Source organism: Monodon monoceros, unplaced genomic scaffold (genome assembly GCF_005190385.1).
Source record: "Monodon monoceros isolate NGI ecotype Baffin Bay Population unplaced genomic scaffold, NGI_Narwhal_1 Super_Scaffold_12, whole genome shotgun sequence".
Classification (NCBI taxonomy): Eukaryota; Metazoa; Chordata; class Mammalia; order Artiodactyla; family Monodontidae; genus Monodon; species Monodon monoceros.
In genome coordinates, this window is record NW_021703768.1 from 56,323,282 (window position 1) to 56,338,419 (window position 15,138).

At 40.7% G+C, this 15,138-nt stretch overlaps 1 protein-coding gene across 2 annotated transcripts in view; it reads left to right on the top strand.

The window, feature by feature from the left end:
- MCCC2 (methylcrotonoyl-CoA carboxylase 2) overlaps positions 1–15,138 on the top strand; it is a 64,181-nt gene that overhangs the window by 18,394 nt on the left and 30,649 nt on the right. For both annotated transcript variants that reach the window (XM_029217393.1, XM_029217394.1), the window contains exons 6-7: positions 373–485; positions 11,745–11,858. In XM_029217393.1, coding sequence (XP_029073226.1) covers positions 373–485; positions 11,745–11,858 — 227 coding nt within the window. The remainder of the gene's footprint in view (positions 1–372; positions 486–11,744; positions 11,859–15,138) is intronic.

A 15,138-nucleotide genomic window follows, 5' to 3' on the forward strand; every position in this document is an offset into this window, starting at 1 on the left:
GGGGCTGTGTTGAAGGATTGGAGAAAGAGGCTGTAGAAGAGTTTAGAAAGATAGGGCAAGTTTTTTGCGAATGTAATTAAGAACTGATGTTTGGGCTTCCCTGCTGGCGCAGTGCTTGAGAGTCCGCCTGCCGATGGAGGGGACACGGGTTCATGCCCCGGTCCGGGAGGATCCCATATGCCGCGGAGCGGCTGGGCCCGTGAGCCATGGCCACTGGGCCTGCACGTCCGGAGCCTGTGCTCCGCAATGGGAGAGGCCACAGCAGTGAGAGGCCCGCGTACCGCAAAAGAAAAAGAACTGATGTTATCATTGAGATAAGTCTTCCTGTGTGTAGCATGTTTTGTTCATTGAGATGTACTTATTTCTCTTCAGTTGATTCGGGAGGAGCAAACTTACCTCGACAAGCAGAAGTATTTCCAGATCGAGATCACTTTGGCCGCATATTCTATAATCAGGCAGTTATGTCTTCTAATAGTATTATACAGGTAATTTCTCATTAATGAGACGTATTGCTTCTTGCATCAAATGTCTTTGCTAACCAGGTATTCTGAGATGACTTAAAACAGAATTTGTTTTTTTTTTTTTTTTGGCTGTGCCATGCAGCTTGCAGGATCTTAGTTCCCTGACCAGGGATTGAACCCAGGCCCTTGGCAGTGAAAACATGGAGTCCAAACCACTGGACCGCCAGGGAATTTCCAGAACAGAATTTAATACAGAATTTAGTCTTTTTCCACAGAAAGCATCATAAGGATATCTCCAGTCAGATTCATCTGCTAAATATGGGAATACTGTTATGCTATAATAAAGGTTATTTACCAAAGGAAAAGAGTTTTTAAAAAGAAAGAACACTGAGTAAAATTGCTTTTTTAGGACTATACTCTGGAGGAATTCTAGTATATGTATGAGGAGACATGTACAAGAAAGTTCCTTGTAGCATTGTTTGTTATAGCAAAAGTTAAAGAACAAAGTAAATGCCCATTCATAGGAGAGTTATAATAGTTACTAGCTGTTAAAATGAATGAACTAGAATTGTGTGCATCATCAGAAATAAGTCTCAAAAAATATGTTGGGTAAAAAAAAAAAGTGTAGAATAAATGTATAGCAAATTGCTATGTATGCAAGTGTTAAATATGTCAAATCTATTATGTATAAACAGGTACATGGGAATGATAGACTCAACTTTAGAACAGTGGTTACCTTTGAGGTGGGAGGGAGGAGGAGAATAAAGGCCAAGTAGGAGGTCTATAGAGGCTTCAACTGTATGTGAAATATTTTATTCCTTTAAAAAAATTCAGAAGTAAGTTTGACCAAATGTTAAGATTTATTAAGACTGGGTATTAGGTAAAGAATATTTATTTTACTATTCTAATCTTTTTTGTATGTTTGAAATACTTCATAATACTGCTGCAACTCCTTTGTTTTTGTTTTGTTATTGAATTTCTTAAGTTTGTAGTATTTTTATTAGTATTCTAATTAATTAGTCATCACTTGCAATTATTATCTCTCTTCTTTATAATCTACCAATACAATGTGTTGTTATTATTTATTATATATTTTACTGTTATGTGGTGACCTTGCGTATATCTATGCTTTGTTTATCTAAATAGAAACTTCAGCTTTGCTCACTTTTGCACAGATGGCCCTTGCATCCATTATCTGTTATGAAATTCTTATTGTGATCTTTTGTCTTATAGGGGAAATTAGCCCATTTAACCTGGTATTATAGTTTATATAGCTATACGAAACTTGTATTAGTTTCCTAGGGCTGCCGTAACAAATTACCACAAACAGCGTGGCTTAAAATAACATAAATTTATTCTCTCAAGTTTCTGGAGGCTAGACGTCTGAAATCACGGTGGCGGCAGGGCCGTGCTCCATCAAAAGGCTCTAAGGAAGATTCCATTCCTTGCCTCTTTGAGCTTCTGATGGCTCCAGGCGTTCCCTTGGCTTGTGGCTATGTGACTCCAGTCTCTGCCTTGGTCTTCCCATGGTCTTCTCCTCTGCGCCCTCTCTCCCTTACAAGGATACTTGTCACTCGATTTAGGGCACCCCTGGGTAATCTAGAGTGATCTTATCTGAAGATCCTTAACTTAATTACATCTGCAAAGACCCATTTTTTTTCGAATAAGGTCACATTCACAGGTTCCGGAGATTTAGGTGTGGACAAATTTGGGGCGCAGAGGGGCACCATTCAACTCACTGTAGACCTCTGCCACCTTGCATGCTCATTCTGTGCTCTTTCTCTTCATGTAGATTTTGTGGGACTACATAAAACGTCAGCCAACATCTAACAGATATTTATGGAGAAGCTACTCTAAGCCAGGCCCTGTACTAGATGAATAAAACCAGGTAGGGTCTCTCCTCCTGTGGAACCTGAAGCTTGAAGTGCTTTAAGAACTAGGTCTTTTTAAAATTAAAAGTGTCCTTATAATTTTGAATAAGAAATATCTGCTTATGATAAAAAAACTAAAGTATCTAAGGGGCATTTGACTGAATGCCTTCAGTTTGCCTATTTAATTTTTGTTTCCTAAAAATTTTAACATCAGTATTTCTTTAACTGAGCCACTTCTCAGCATTTATTTTTTCTATTTCACCCCAATAGGAAGTTTGTGGTTGAGGTTTGCCTTCTTATATTCTCATGAACCTCGTGGAATTAAAAAAAAATCTAATTGTTATTGTATCCTAGTGTCCATGGTGCCTCTTCTCATCTTTTCCCCAATATATGAACTATAAACCTGATATCGCCACTGAAGCTATTGCTTCGTACTTTACTGAGAAAGTCATATGTGAGCACTGTTCTATTAAAAACAATACTGCTTACTCTGTCTTTTTTTTTAATCCCAGGAAGAATTGTCTCTCTTCTCCAAGGCTAGACTTGTCATTTATAATCTTAATACTAATCCCTTATTTGTGCTTCATCATTAATCCTCTTTCTTTCTTTTGCTTTAATATTTCACATCCACTTAATTTTTTTTCTCACAGCCAATAATCATGTTGACTTCCTCTTTTTTTTTTTTTAAAGGAAAAAGTAGCAAAAAATGATGCACAAAGAAAGGACCTTTTCTAGCTTCTGCTGTTTTTGAAGCTTCTCTCCCTCCCTGGATTACCAGACTTCTTAAGGATTGGCCCAGCATCTTCGTTCCTGACCACTCACTTTCCTAAAAACCTCGCTGCCCTCGGAGGGTCCTGCTAACCTTAACCTCCTAGAGATTCTCATGCTGTACAACCTGTTGGTTTTGTTATTGTTCCCTTTCTTGAAATTCTCCTTAGGCTTCGTGCCACTGGTTTCCTTCTTCTCCCACTCTCTTCATTTAATCCCCCCAACCCCATTCAAGAACTTGTCCTTAGTAGTTTAATAAAATCTAATGACATACCTGTCACTTCCATGATCATTCTCTGGTCCTGGCCTCCCTCCACCTCCACCTACCCTTGGGGTTCTGTTGTTTGGTTAGATTTCCTGCTAGTGCCAGAGGCTCAGAGTAAATATTCCGTATTTAGCTGCCCCTGCTGATTTGTTCCTTCACCCATGTTTCTGTGTGCTGTTGATGGTACTTCCTTCTTGCTCTTTTCTCTAGGATTGAAACTTTGATGTCATCATTGACTCTTCTCTGATTTTTCCCCTACTTAATCCTTTTAGGTCAGAAATATATATCTTCCTTATTTTTGTACCCCTGGGAGCTCCTTTGATGCTGGGCAGGTAATCAATACATAGTAAACCTTTGATGAATCAAGTCATGTTGGTTTTTACCTTTGGATTGGTCCACTCCACTCCATTCCTACTGCCATCACCATAGTTAGTTCAGGCATTTTCTGTCTATTGTACACATTACTATAAGGTTATTCTTTATCTAGTTCCCTTGTTCCTGACCAAACTTTACAGCCTGATACTTAAGACCTCGTGTGATCTGGTTCCAACGTAACTTTCTAGCCTTACTGATCATGCATTGTAAACTGCCGTCAGTCTGAAGCGCTTGCTATTTTTCATGTGCATCGTGACCTTTATGAGTTTCTGCTCAGGTCCATGCCAGACTCTCTTTCCCCCAGTCCTTCCATATGGGTTGATCTGAGTCTCCAACCCATTTTCCAAGGTGCATCTCAGATGCCACCTTTTCCAGGAAAGCTTCCCAGAATCCCTTACTGGAAGTGATCTTCCCCCCCCCCCAACTCCCATAATTCTTGAGCTATACCTTACTAATGGCATTTATCCCTTTTATCTAGACATATCCTGACTAATTTCCTTTACTAGACTCTATGCCACTTGAGATTAGAGACAATATTGGATTGTTTATATCCCAACGCATTTACTTACCTACTTAATAATTTATTATTTGAGTGAAACTCCTTAATAACCATTAAAGTGATACCTAACATAGTTCTATTTCGTATATTTTAATGTATGTTTATTATTATTATTATTACCATCATTATTTTTGGCTGCGCCACATGGCTTGCAGGATCTTAGTTCCCTGAGCAGAGATTCAACCCAGGCCATGGCAGTAAAAGTGCCGAGTCCTAACCACTGGATGGCCAGGGAATTTCCAATATATTTTATTATTTATTTAAGACTTTGGTTTAAGTGGACTGTTAACAATTTTTTGTATTTCCTACATAAAGCAATAACTGTAGTAACTGCAGTTATGTTACGTGTGCATTTTGATAGTGAGCACTAGCTTCCCTTACTTGTTCAATCACTATTCCTCCCCAAGGTTGGTTTTTATTTAATGTTATTAACCTTGCCCTTTGTAAGTCCATTTATCCACTGATTTCTAAGAAGTATGTCTCTTGACAACCATATCTCTGTTTTTTCCTATATTTTTGCAGCTGTAAAGATGTGGCCAGATTCCTACAGACCTCCCAGTTTCCACAATTTTGTTTTTGCACTTGAGAAAAAAACAGTTAACTAGGTAGTTACCTTTGTATTCTCTTCTGTATCATTTTTCCTTACTTTCTGGTAGGTTTTAGGACCCTGGTTTGTTTTGAAGTTTAAAGACTTCGCGTATTGGTGTCCAGTGGTCTTTCTCTGAGCCTCGTGTCCTGAGGATACCTTCTCTGGTCCTACTCCAAATCCATGCCTGATGCCGTGATGATCTTGGGGCTGTGCTTCTTTTGTTTTCCTGATGTGGTTCCCATGTTGCTGGCTTTTTAATTGTGAGACTTATAGTTCTCTTCAGAAGTGGGATCTTGGTGTTTGTTTTCTTCAAGTCTTACGTTACCATTAATTTTTATAGTCTAGTGAGAGTCTAGTCTAGACTGGTTTTGCTCTGATGCATTAATTCTCTTCCTCATTTTACTGTGATCCTACCACCCCAGCAGCAAATGTTTCTGTTTTTTATTAACGGTTTATGTCTTCTGAAATAGCTGTTATTCGCCTAGCTATACTTAGTTGCAGCTCCTCAGGCCTTTCCCCCTTTTTTCTTCTTTGCACTTCTGCCTGTTTGTTCTTCTTTTTGGAGATGTGCCTAAAATTATTCTCAAGTGTCCCTCCCTTCCTCTTTTCTTAACTTTTCCCTCTTCCCTCCTTGGCTTAGCTCATTATTTTTGACATTTATTTTCTTTGCCTCAGACCTTGGTAATTGTTTTGAGGGTCCTAGTTAGGATAAACACTGTATATTATTATTTTTAAAATGCATTTCAACCTTCTCATGAAGCCAGATGGGGTCAGGGGTAGAAGAAACCACTCTGTTTTTTATTTTGTTTTGAGGCTCTCTGATAGAAGGATTGAGGAAGAAACAGAATGTTCTGAGTGAGATGGACTTTTTGTTCTCTGTGTACACTTCATCCTATCCAGTGAGCACGGATAAGCATGCACGTTCTAGGATCAGCAGTGTGATCGTTGGTATAGTTGATAATGTTCTTAAATTCTGGACAGCCATTGAATAGATATGTGTGTATTATGGCTTTTATTTTTTAATGGTGACTCTTTAGGTAGAGGAAGAAAAAAGTGATGCAGTATTTGCTTTCTACAGTACTTTGAATGGAAAAAGAATAAAGATGAGAGATGTAAAAAACATATTATAATTTTAATGGCTTTTCCACCAAGCAACTGGAAATCTCCCTCCCCAAGTTCTATTACATTTATCACAGAGAGCCTTTGAACTAGATAGTCTTCGGCAATTATTCAGTGGAAAGATGGAGGTCTAAAGTTCACACAGCTTCTCAGAATTGGGTATAAAACCTCTTGACTCCCTCTCAGACACCCCTTCCATAGGGCAGGCTGCTGACCTACAATATGTAATTTGTTTTTTGTGTGACGAGAACCAGTCTCTACTTGTGCAGTCAAGACCTGGAGGGTAATGAAATTTTGTCCAAAGTTTTTCCAGACTATTACCTCTGTTTTGTAGCCTCTCGTTTCCTTTCACTTCCAGCTTTTGCTGTGCCGTCTGTGCCAGTGATGACAAAGATTGTTACTGTCAGTTACACATCATTCTTAGCCTACTTGCTGTTTTCTTGCTCTGAATTCAAGTTTTTGAGTTGCCATGGGCCTCCTGACCCTGCAAGAGGGATCTCTTGGCTTGTCCTTGTCACAGAGCAGACCCACTTCTCTGGTGACAGGGTGGATGGTGGCCTCTCAGTGGAACTCGTGGGAGCTGTCTTTTGTTCTGATGCAGATGAGGGGCGCAGTCATGTCTGTCCTGACATAGTGCCTGGGATTTGCCCACACAGGCAAACCTGTACTCTGAGCATGGTCAGAACAGCTTGTGGTCACGCAGCTTCCTTATGTCCCTTTAATGTCCCTTTAGTAGAAGAAAGCAGCAGAATTATCTTTCTGGGGTTCTGAATCATTTGTCCAGTGTGGCCCAGTGTAAGGTCTTTATTGTACTACAGACAAATGCTTTGGGATGTGGAAAGTCATCGGTGCTGTTTGGGCCCTGGGGTCCCCATGCTCTGTGAGAAGCAGCAGTAGACACAGTGGCGGAGCTCTTGGTGCCCGTTCACTCTATTTTGCGAGTGAAGGGCTCAGAATTAAATGCAGAAGAGGAGATTGTGTGACAGTGGTGACTTAACTGTGTTCTTTTATTTCTATTGAGAAATACATATGTATATTTTATAAATTTATTTATTTTTGGCTGCATTGGGTCTTCATTGCTGTGCACAGGCTTTCTCTAGTTGCAGTGAGCGGGGGCTACTCTTCGTTGTGGTGCACGGGCTTCTCATTGCGGTGGCTTCTCCTGTTGCGGAGCATGGGCTCTAGGTGCGCAGGCTTCAGTAGTTGTGGCACTCAGGCTCAGCAGTTGTGGCTCACGGGCTCTAGAGCACAGGCTCAGTAGTTGTGACGCACGGGCTTAGTTGCTCCGCGGCATGTGAGAGCTTCCTGGACCAGGGCTCAAACCCATGTCCCCTGCATTGGCAGGCAGATTCTTAACCATTGCGCCACCAGGGAAATCCTTGCTTTAGCAGTAGTAAGTTTTGTGTCTGTTAGATACTTGGAACTAGAATAGCCTCTCTTTCTCATTGATGAAAGATTTGAGAATTTTGATTCCTGTATACTTAGTAACTCTAGCTCTTGTATTTTTTTTAAATTTTATAAGTTTTATTGAGGTGTAATTTATTGAGCTATAATTCACATACCATAAAATTTACTCATTTAATAGGTATAATTCAATGGTTTTTAGGGTATTTACAGGGTTGAATCAATTTTAGAACACTTTTATCACCCCAGAAGGAAATGCCATACCCACTGGCAGTTAATCTCATTTTTACCCAGTCCCTGCAGCCCCTGCTAACCTATGGATTTGCCTATTCTGGACATTTCATATAAATGGAATTGTACTAAGTAGTCTTTTGGGCCTGGTTTCTTTCACTTAGCATAATGGCTTCAAGGTTTAGCCACGTCTTTCTGTTGGTTTTTCATTATTCTCTGGGATGGTACAGAATGGTAATGCTGGTCTGTCTCCCATCTCTGGACTAGAGGAATAGTTCACAGATACATTAAAGAGCAACAACAAAACACTTCAGAGACTATCCTAGGTCTTCAGATGGGCCTCAATTGCAGTCACTTAAGGGAGATGGTTTTTGATCTCTGTATTAGTTCTCTATTACTGCAGAACAAATTACCCCCAGACATAACAGTTTAAAACAACAACATTTATTATCTCACAGTTTCTGTGGGTTAGGGGTCTGAGCACAGCTTAGCTGGATCCTCGAGCTCTGCACTTAGCTGGATCATGTGACTGACTGCAGTCCTCTCAAGGCTCCACCCCCTACCTCATTCATGTGGCTGTTGGTAGGATTCAGTTCTTTGCAGTAACCCCTCAGTTCCTTATGAGCTGTTGTGGGTTCTTTCCTTTGTGGGCCTCTCCATACAGCATGTCACAGCATGTCAGCTAGCTGCATCAGAGTGAGCAAGCAGGTGGGCGAGAAAGATGGCCAGCAAGACAGAAGACACGGTCCCTCACACCCTGAGCACAGCAGTGATGTCCCATCACTTGCCATATTCCATTCATTAGCAGCATGTCACCAGATCCACCGCACGCTCAAGGGGTCGTGATCCTACAGGAAGTGAATACCAAGAGTCTAGTATGACAGGGGGCGGGGGGGGGGGTGGCGTTTTAGAAGCTGCCTACCACAGTCTCCTACTCTGTTACTGAGCAAAAGTCTTCTGTATATGTTTGTGATGCCTCACCTGGTGTCTGAGAAGTGGATTGTTGATTTCCTTGATTGCGGAGATTCCGTGGCGAAAAGGCATCTGAAGTGTTCTTAGGAATATGGTAAAATTCGTTTTGTGAGAGAGCATTTGTGATAGTTAAAAAGGGGCTTGGAGGTCTCAAGCCATAAGTTTTAAAAACAAGATAGGGGAGAATACAAAGTGAGTTGGGTATTCTCTTCCCCCCCCCCCCCCCCCCACCCCCAGTCTAGGTTCAGAGATGGGGGAAGATCAGCCAGCAAGACAGAGAAGAATCAAAGGAGGTGGGACTGGGGTTTAAATGGGTCCCTGATGTGGAGCCCGGCAGCACTGCCCCTTGGAGTTGCGGGGTACAAAGGGGCTGCAGCATGATCGAAACCCTGACTGCCCATCTCAGACGGACATTGGAAGATCTGAGGGCTGGAGAGACTGTTGTTTGCCTTATGTGCTAATAATTTGTCGGCTATTCTCTTGAGAGACTTTTCTGCTAAATTGGTACATCTTTTCTCTCCACCCTGAGATGACAGGATGGCGTTTAGTTTCATTTCCCTCATTTTTGTCTTGTGACATTTTGACAGGATAACTCGTCTTTGTTTGCTCCGTCCCCACCCCGAACCCCCAGTCCTTGGTCTTGGGACACCACTTGCTGACAGTTGCTCTTCTTTTCTCTCCTTTTGCTCAATAGTTGTTTTCATGGAACCCTGCTGTGCCTCTTTAGAGCTTACTTTTGAAAATTGTCCCCTTTCATATTCTCACATCATTGTGACTCTTCTCTCGTTCCTTGACTTCTTTTTTTGATAGTGGATTCTAGTGTTCTAGTGCAGAGAACAGGGTGATAAGGTGAAATTGTGTCCTTTGCTTCTGATATAAACTTAAAGAAAAACCCATAAAATATTTCAGACTTGAAGAAAGTACAGAGAATAATAGACCAGAACACTCATGTACCCTCCACTTGGATTTATGAAGTACTAACCTTTCTTGTGTTACTTTTTGCCCCAGATTTTTAAAGAATTTATTCATCCACAGTATCCCTTTCAAAATATTGTATTGACGGACATGTTGGCTATTTGCATATTTTGCTATTATGAACACTGCTATGATGAATGTTTCCTTGTGCTTGTGGGCAAGAGTTTTTCTAGCCATAGATATCTTCAAAACAGACTTCTGTGGGGAGGTGGGGTGTGGGTGGAGGGAGAGAAATAGGTGAGGGGGATTAAGAGGTGCAGATCTCCAGTTGTAAATGAGTCGTGGGTATGAAATGTACAGTGGGGGGAATATAGTCAGTAATTATGTAATATCTTTACGTGGCGACATACTGTAACTAGACTTATTGTGGTGATCATTTTGAAATGTATAGAAATATCAAATCCCTCTGTTGTATTACAGTAACTAACATAGTGCTGTAGGTTGATTATACTTCAAAATCAACCAAACAAACAAGCCCATAAAAAAAGAGATCAGATTTGTAGTTACAGAGACGAGGGATGGGGGGAAGGGGAATTGGATGAAGGAGGTCGAAAGGTACAAACTTCCAGTTTTAAGATAAATAAGTAATGTGATGTAATGTGCAATATGAATAATATAATGAACACTGCTCTATGTTATATATGAAAGTTGTTAAGAGTAGATCCTAAGGGGTTTTTTCATCATAAGAAAAACATTTTTGTTCTATTTTAAAAATTTTGGGGACTTCCCTGGCGGTCCAGTGGTTAGGCTCCGCTTTTTTTTTTTTTTAATTTGCCACATGGCATGCGGGATATTAGTTCCTCCACCAGGGACTGAACCCGAGCCCCCTGAAGTGCAAGTGCGGAGTCCTGACCACTGGACCGCCAGCAACGTCCCTGATGGATATTTTCTAAAACTTACTAAGAATCATTTCATGCTATATGTAAGTCAAATCATTATGCTATATACTTTAAACTGATACAGTGCTGTATGTCAATTATATTCCAATAAAACTGAAAGAAAAAAAACTGGGTGATTGATAAGCAAAACCATAAGTGGCAAACACTTCTGTAGTATGTTGACAAAGAAATGTTACAGCCATTTTTCATAATGTTACATGAAATAGGGGAAAATGCCTTTTGTGACAGCCATTTAGATGGAAAAATGTTAACTCATGCTGCCTTTCACTTTTGGATTAATACTAGTGTGGCTTTTTTTTTTTTTTTCAGAACAGATACTTGTATGACTAGAAGGAAAACTGATGGCATATTGGAATTAGCAAAACCTACTTTCATGTGATAATTTAAGAAAATATTCACCACATACTTCTCTTATTTTTCTCTGTGATATTGTTTATTCCTGTCTAGGGGTAATCAGCAAAACCCATATTTATTATGTGTCATACTAATCTCTAAGCAAGAATTTTTTTAAAGCTTTTATCGTGGAAAATTTCAAACACACACAAAAGTAGAGAACATAGTACTGTGAACCCTCAGGTATGCATCACCCAGCTTCAACACAATGGACTTTCTTTTTAGCAAGATTTTCAATTGTGATGCTAACATTAGTTTTATATTTAGAAGGTCTTGTGTTCAGGGTAACACAAAATTAACATTACTCATTTGGAGAATTATTTCAGTATTCCTTTGAGGTAAGTGGCAATTGTTTAGAGGACTTATTATTACTGTTATTATTATTAGATTTAAAAGTTGTCCTTTTAATATAATTTTGCTAATTTATGGATGGATTGTGAGTTTCTTCTCTCCATTAGTTGCTCAGGGTAAAGGTCTGTTTGGCCAGTCTTCTCTTTAACAGGGAGATTGTCCACAAGCTTTGTAAAGTGAGACATAAGTCCTTCAAAATGCTTTGATACAAAAGTTAGGAAACCATTCTAAACACTTAGAGGACTCCATTTTAAAAATGAAACACAGGGAGTTCCCTGGTGGCCTAGTGGTTAGGATTCCGGACTTTCACTGCCGTGGCCCCGGTTCAATCCGTGGTCGGGAACTGAGATCCCACAAGCCGCATGGCACAGCCAAAGGGAAAGAGAGAAACACGGGTACAAGCTAGTAATATCCCCTGGTACTGCAGTGTTTGTGGAACTGTAGATCCAGGGACTGTGTAAATTCACTGTCTGAGCTGTACTGCATGAGTTTCTTGTGTGCTTGGATTCCAGATAGCAGTGGTCATGGGCTCCTGTACAGCAGGAGGAGCTTACGTGCCTGCGATGGCTGATGAAAACATCATCGTACGCAAGCAGGGTACCATTTTCTTGGGAGGACCTCCCTTGGTAAGAAGCTAGTTGTTTGTTTGTTTCTTTTGGGTAAGAACTTAGTCTTGTTTGCTTACTTGCTTGATTGATTGAAGTAAAACATGCATAATATAAAATTTACCATTCTAACCATTTTTAAGTATACAGCACTCTGGCATTAAGTATATTCACTTTGTCGTGCAACTATCACCACCATCCATCTCCAGAATGTTCTTATCTTCCCAAACTGAAACTCTGTCCCCATTAAACACTAACTCCCTATTCCCCACCTCCTTCACTGCCCCGACAACCATGATTCTACTTTGTCTATGAATTTGGCTACTCTAGGAACCTCATTTAAGTGGGATCATATAATATCTGTCCTTTTGTGTTTGGCATATTTCACTTAGCAAAATGTCCTCAAGATTTATCCATGTTGTAACATGTTTCAGAATTTCCTTCCTCTTTAAGGCTGAATAATACTCCAATGTATGTACATACCACATTTTGTCTACTTATCCATCAGTGGACTTTTGGGTTGCTTCCACTTTGAGGCTATTTGGAATAATGCTGCTGTGACCATGAGTATACAAATACCTGTGTGAGTCCCTGCTTTCATTTCTTTTGGGTATATGCTCAGAAGTGGAATTGCTGAATCGTGGTAATTCTATGTTTAAATTTTGGAGGAATCACTTCCTTCCTCTTTATGGCTGAATAATATTTCATTGTATGGATAGGCTGCATTTTGTTTATCCATTTATCGGTTGATGGACATTTGGATTGTTTCTACTTTTTGGATATTATGAATAATGCTCCTATGAACATTCATGTATAAGTTTTTATATGGGTATGTTTTCATTTCTATTGGATATAAACCTACAAGTACAATTTCTGGGTCATATGGTAGCTCTTAGGTTAACATTTTGAGGAACAGCCAAACTGTCCAGAGCATATTTTACATTCTTGCCAGCAGTGTGTGAGGGTTCTGATTTCTCTACATTCTCTCCAACACTTGTTATTGTGTGTCTGTTTGACGGTAGCCATCATAGTGGGTGTGACATGGTACCTCACTGTGGTTTTGATTTTCATTTCCCTAATGGCTAATGATACTGAGCATCTTTCATGTGCTTGTTGGCTATTTCTATATCTTCTTTGGAGAACTGTCTATTCAGATCCTTTGCCCATTTTGTAATTGGGCTCTTGTCTTTTTATTGAGTTGTAAGAATTCTTCATGTGTTCTGGATACAAGTCTCTTATCAGATGTATGATTTGCAAATATTTTCTTCTATGGGTTGTCTTTTCACCCTCTTGATGGTATTTTCCTTTGAAGCATAAACACTTTAAATTTTGATGAAGTCCAATTTTTATATTTTTTTCTTTTTTTTTTTTTTTTGCTTGTGCTTTTGGTGTCCTATCTGTGAAGGTATTGCCTATTCCAAGGTTGCAAAGATTTAATCCTTTGTTTTCTTCTAAGAGTTTTATAATTTTAACTCTTACGTTTGGGTCTGTGATCCATTTTGAGTTGTTTTTTGGTGCGGTTTCAGGAAGGGGTTCGACATTTTTCTGTACATGGACATGCAGTTGTCTCAGCATCATGTGTTGAAAGGACTGTCCTTTCCCCCTTGAATGGTGCTGGCTGAAGAAAAATACTTTTACTTATCTTTTCTTCTACTCAAGGTCAATAACAAACCAATACATTGTTAAGTGAAAACAGCAAGGTGCTTACACATAGTGTGTTAACTTTTGCGTAAAGTGGAGGGGGGGAATTATACATTTGTAAGCTTGTATATGCATAAAGAAACTGAAAAAGATAGAGTAAATGTTGTTTAAATGCAGAGGAGATGAAGCCGGGTGGGAGAGAGACCTTTGACTTTCCGAGTCTTGTGAAAACATCTTTTCAAAAGGTTAAGTCCCCCCCACCAAGAAAAAAGAGTTAGAATAGCTATCAGTGGTGCTCTAAATTTTTAATACTAGCAAGCTTTATGGATCACTGGTAGGGCAGCTACATGATTTGCAGACCCCAGTGCAAAATGAAAATATGGAACCCTTTGTTCAAAAAGGAGAAAACTACTGTGAGAGATACTAAAATATGAAACATGTTCCCTTCTTCTGTGGTCTGTCTACCAGTCATGGTGTTTTTATTTGTTATTTAATGACAGGCCCCACCCCACCCCCACCCCCGCCCCCGCCAGGCATCTCTACTTCCCATGGGCCCACCATGTCCCCAAGGATGTGCTGCCTCCATGTGAGAATGTGCTTGGTACCCAGATGGGGAACGAGCAAAAGCCTAGCCCTTAGCATCCCCCCCCCAGCACCCCTCCCCCAACACGCAGAGTGGCCTGTTGGAGAGCACACCTCAGCAGCACACCTCAGCACTGCCAGCCCAGGACAGTGATGGGGCTGCCATGCTCTTCCCTGAGACACCATGGGGGGCACACCTGACCTCTGATCCTCCCTACACCTGTGTCAGGCCCCCACTGGGGGCGGGTGTACCAGGTGCTAGGCAGGGGTGGGGAGGAGAAGGTAGGGCAGGACCCAGGGCCCAGGCAGCAGTCAGCAGGGAAGCAGGGAGCCAAGAACCCATCCCAGGGAGATGGGGGGAGGCAGACTGCACAAGATCTGAGGCCATTGTCCCATCAGACTTCATGTACAGAACACAGATTCAAAGATAAAGTTAATTAGACTTTCACTAGGGTGACCACTGAGCATTAAACTCCAAGCACAGGGCCCTTCTGAGAGTGGGACCCTGTGCAACTTCACTGGCCACCTGCCCGTGATGCAGGCACTGAGGACTGGATTATGTCATCCTCGGCTCTTCCTCATCTCTCCTTTGGACACCTCCATTGTGATTTTTCAGGAAAGCAGTTGTCACCCTGCTTTGCTTATGTCACAACATGATCCTAGGCTTCAGAGTGATAAAGAGAGGCTGGGTGAAGACACAGGTAATTTCTACTGGTTACAACAAAACATCCCATTACGTAAGTAAAATCCAAGAATATTAAATAGGTAAAAAGAATAATGTCAAGGAACTTCTAAAGCTATAATAAACCTACAAGTGGAGTAATTCAGCCATAAAAAGGAAAGAAGTTTTGACACATCCTACAACACGGACAAACCTTGAAAACATTGGGCCAGACACAAAGAACAAATATTGTGTAGTTACCCTTCTATGAAATATGTAGAATAGGCAAATTCATAGAGACAGAAAGTAGATTAGCTGTCGCCAAGGACTGGGAGGGGGTAGAATGGGGAGGGACTGCTAATGAGTATGGGGTTTCTTTTGGGAGCGATGCAATGTTCTGGAATTAGGTGGTGGTGA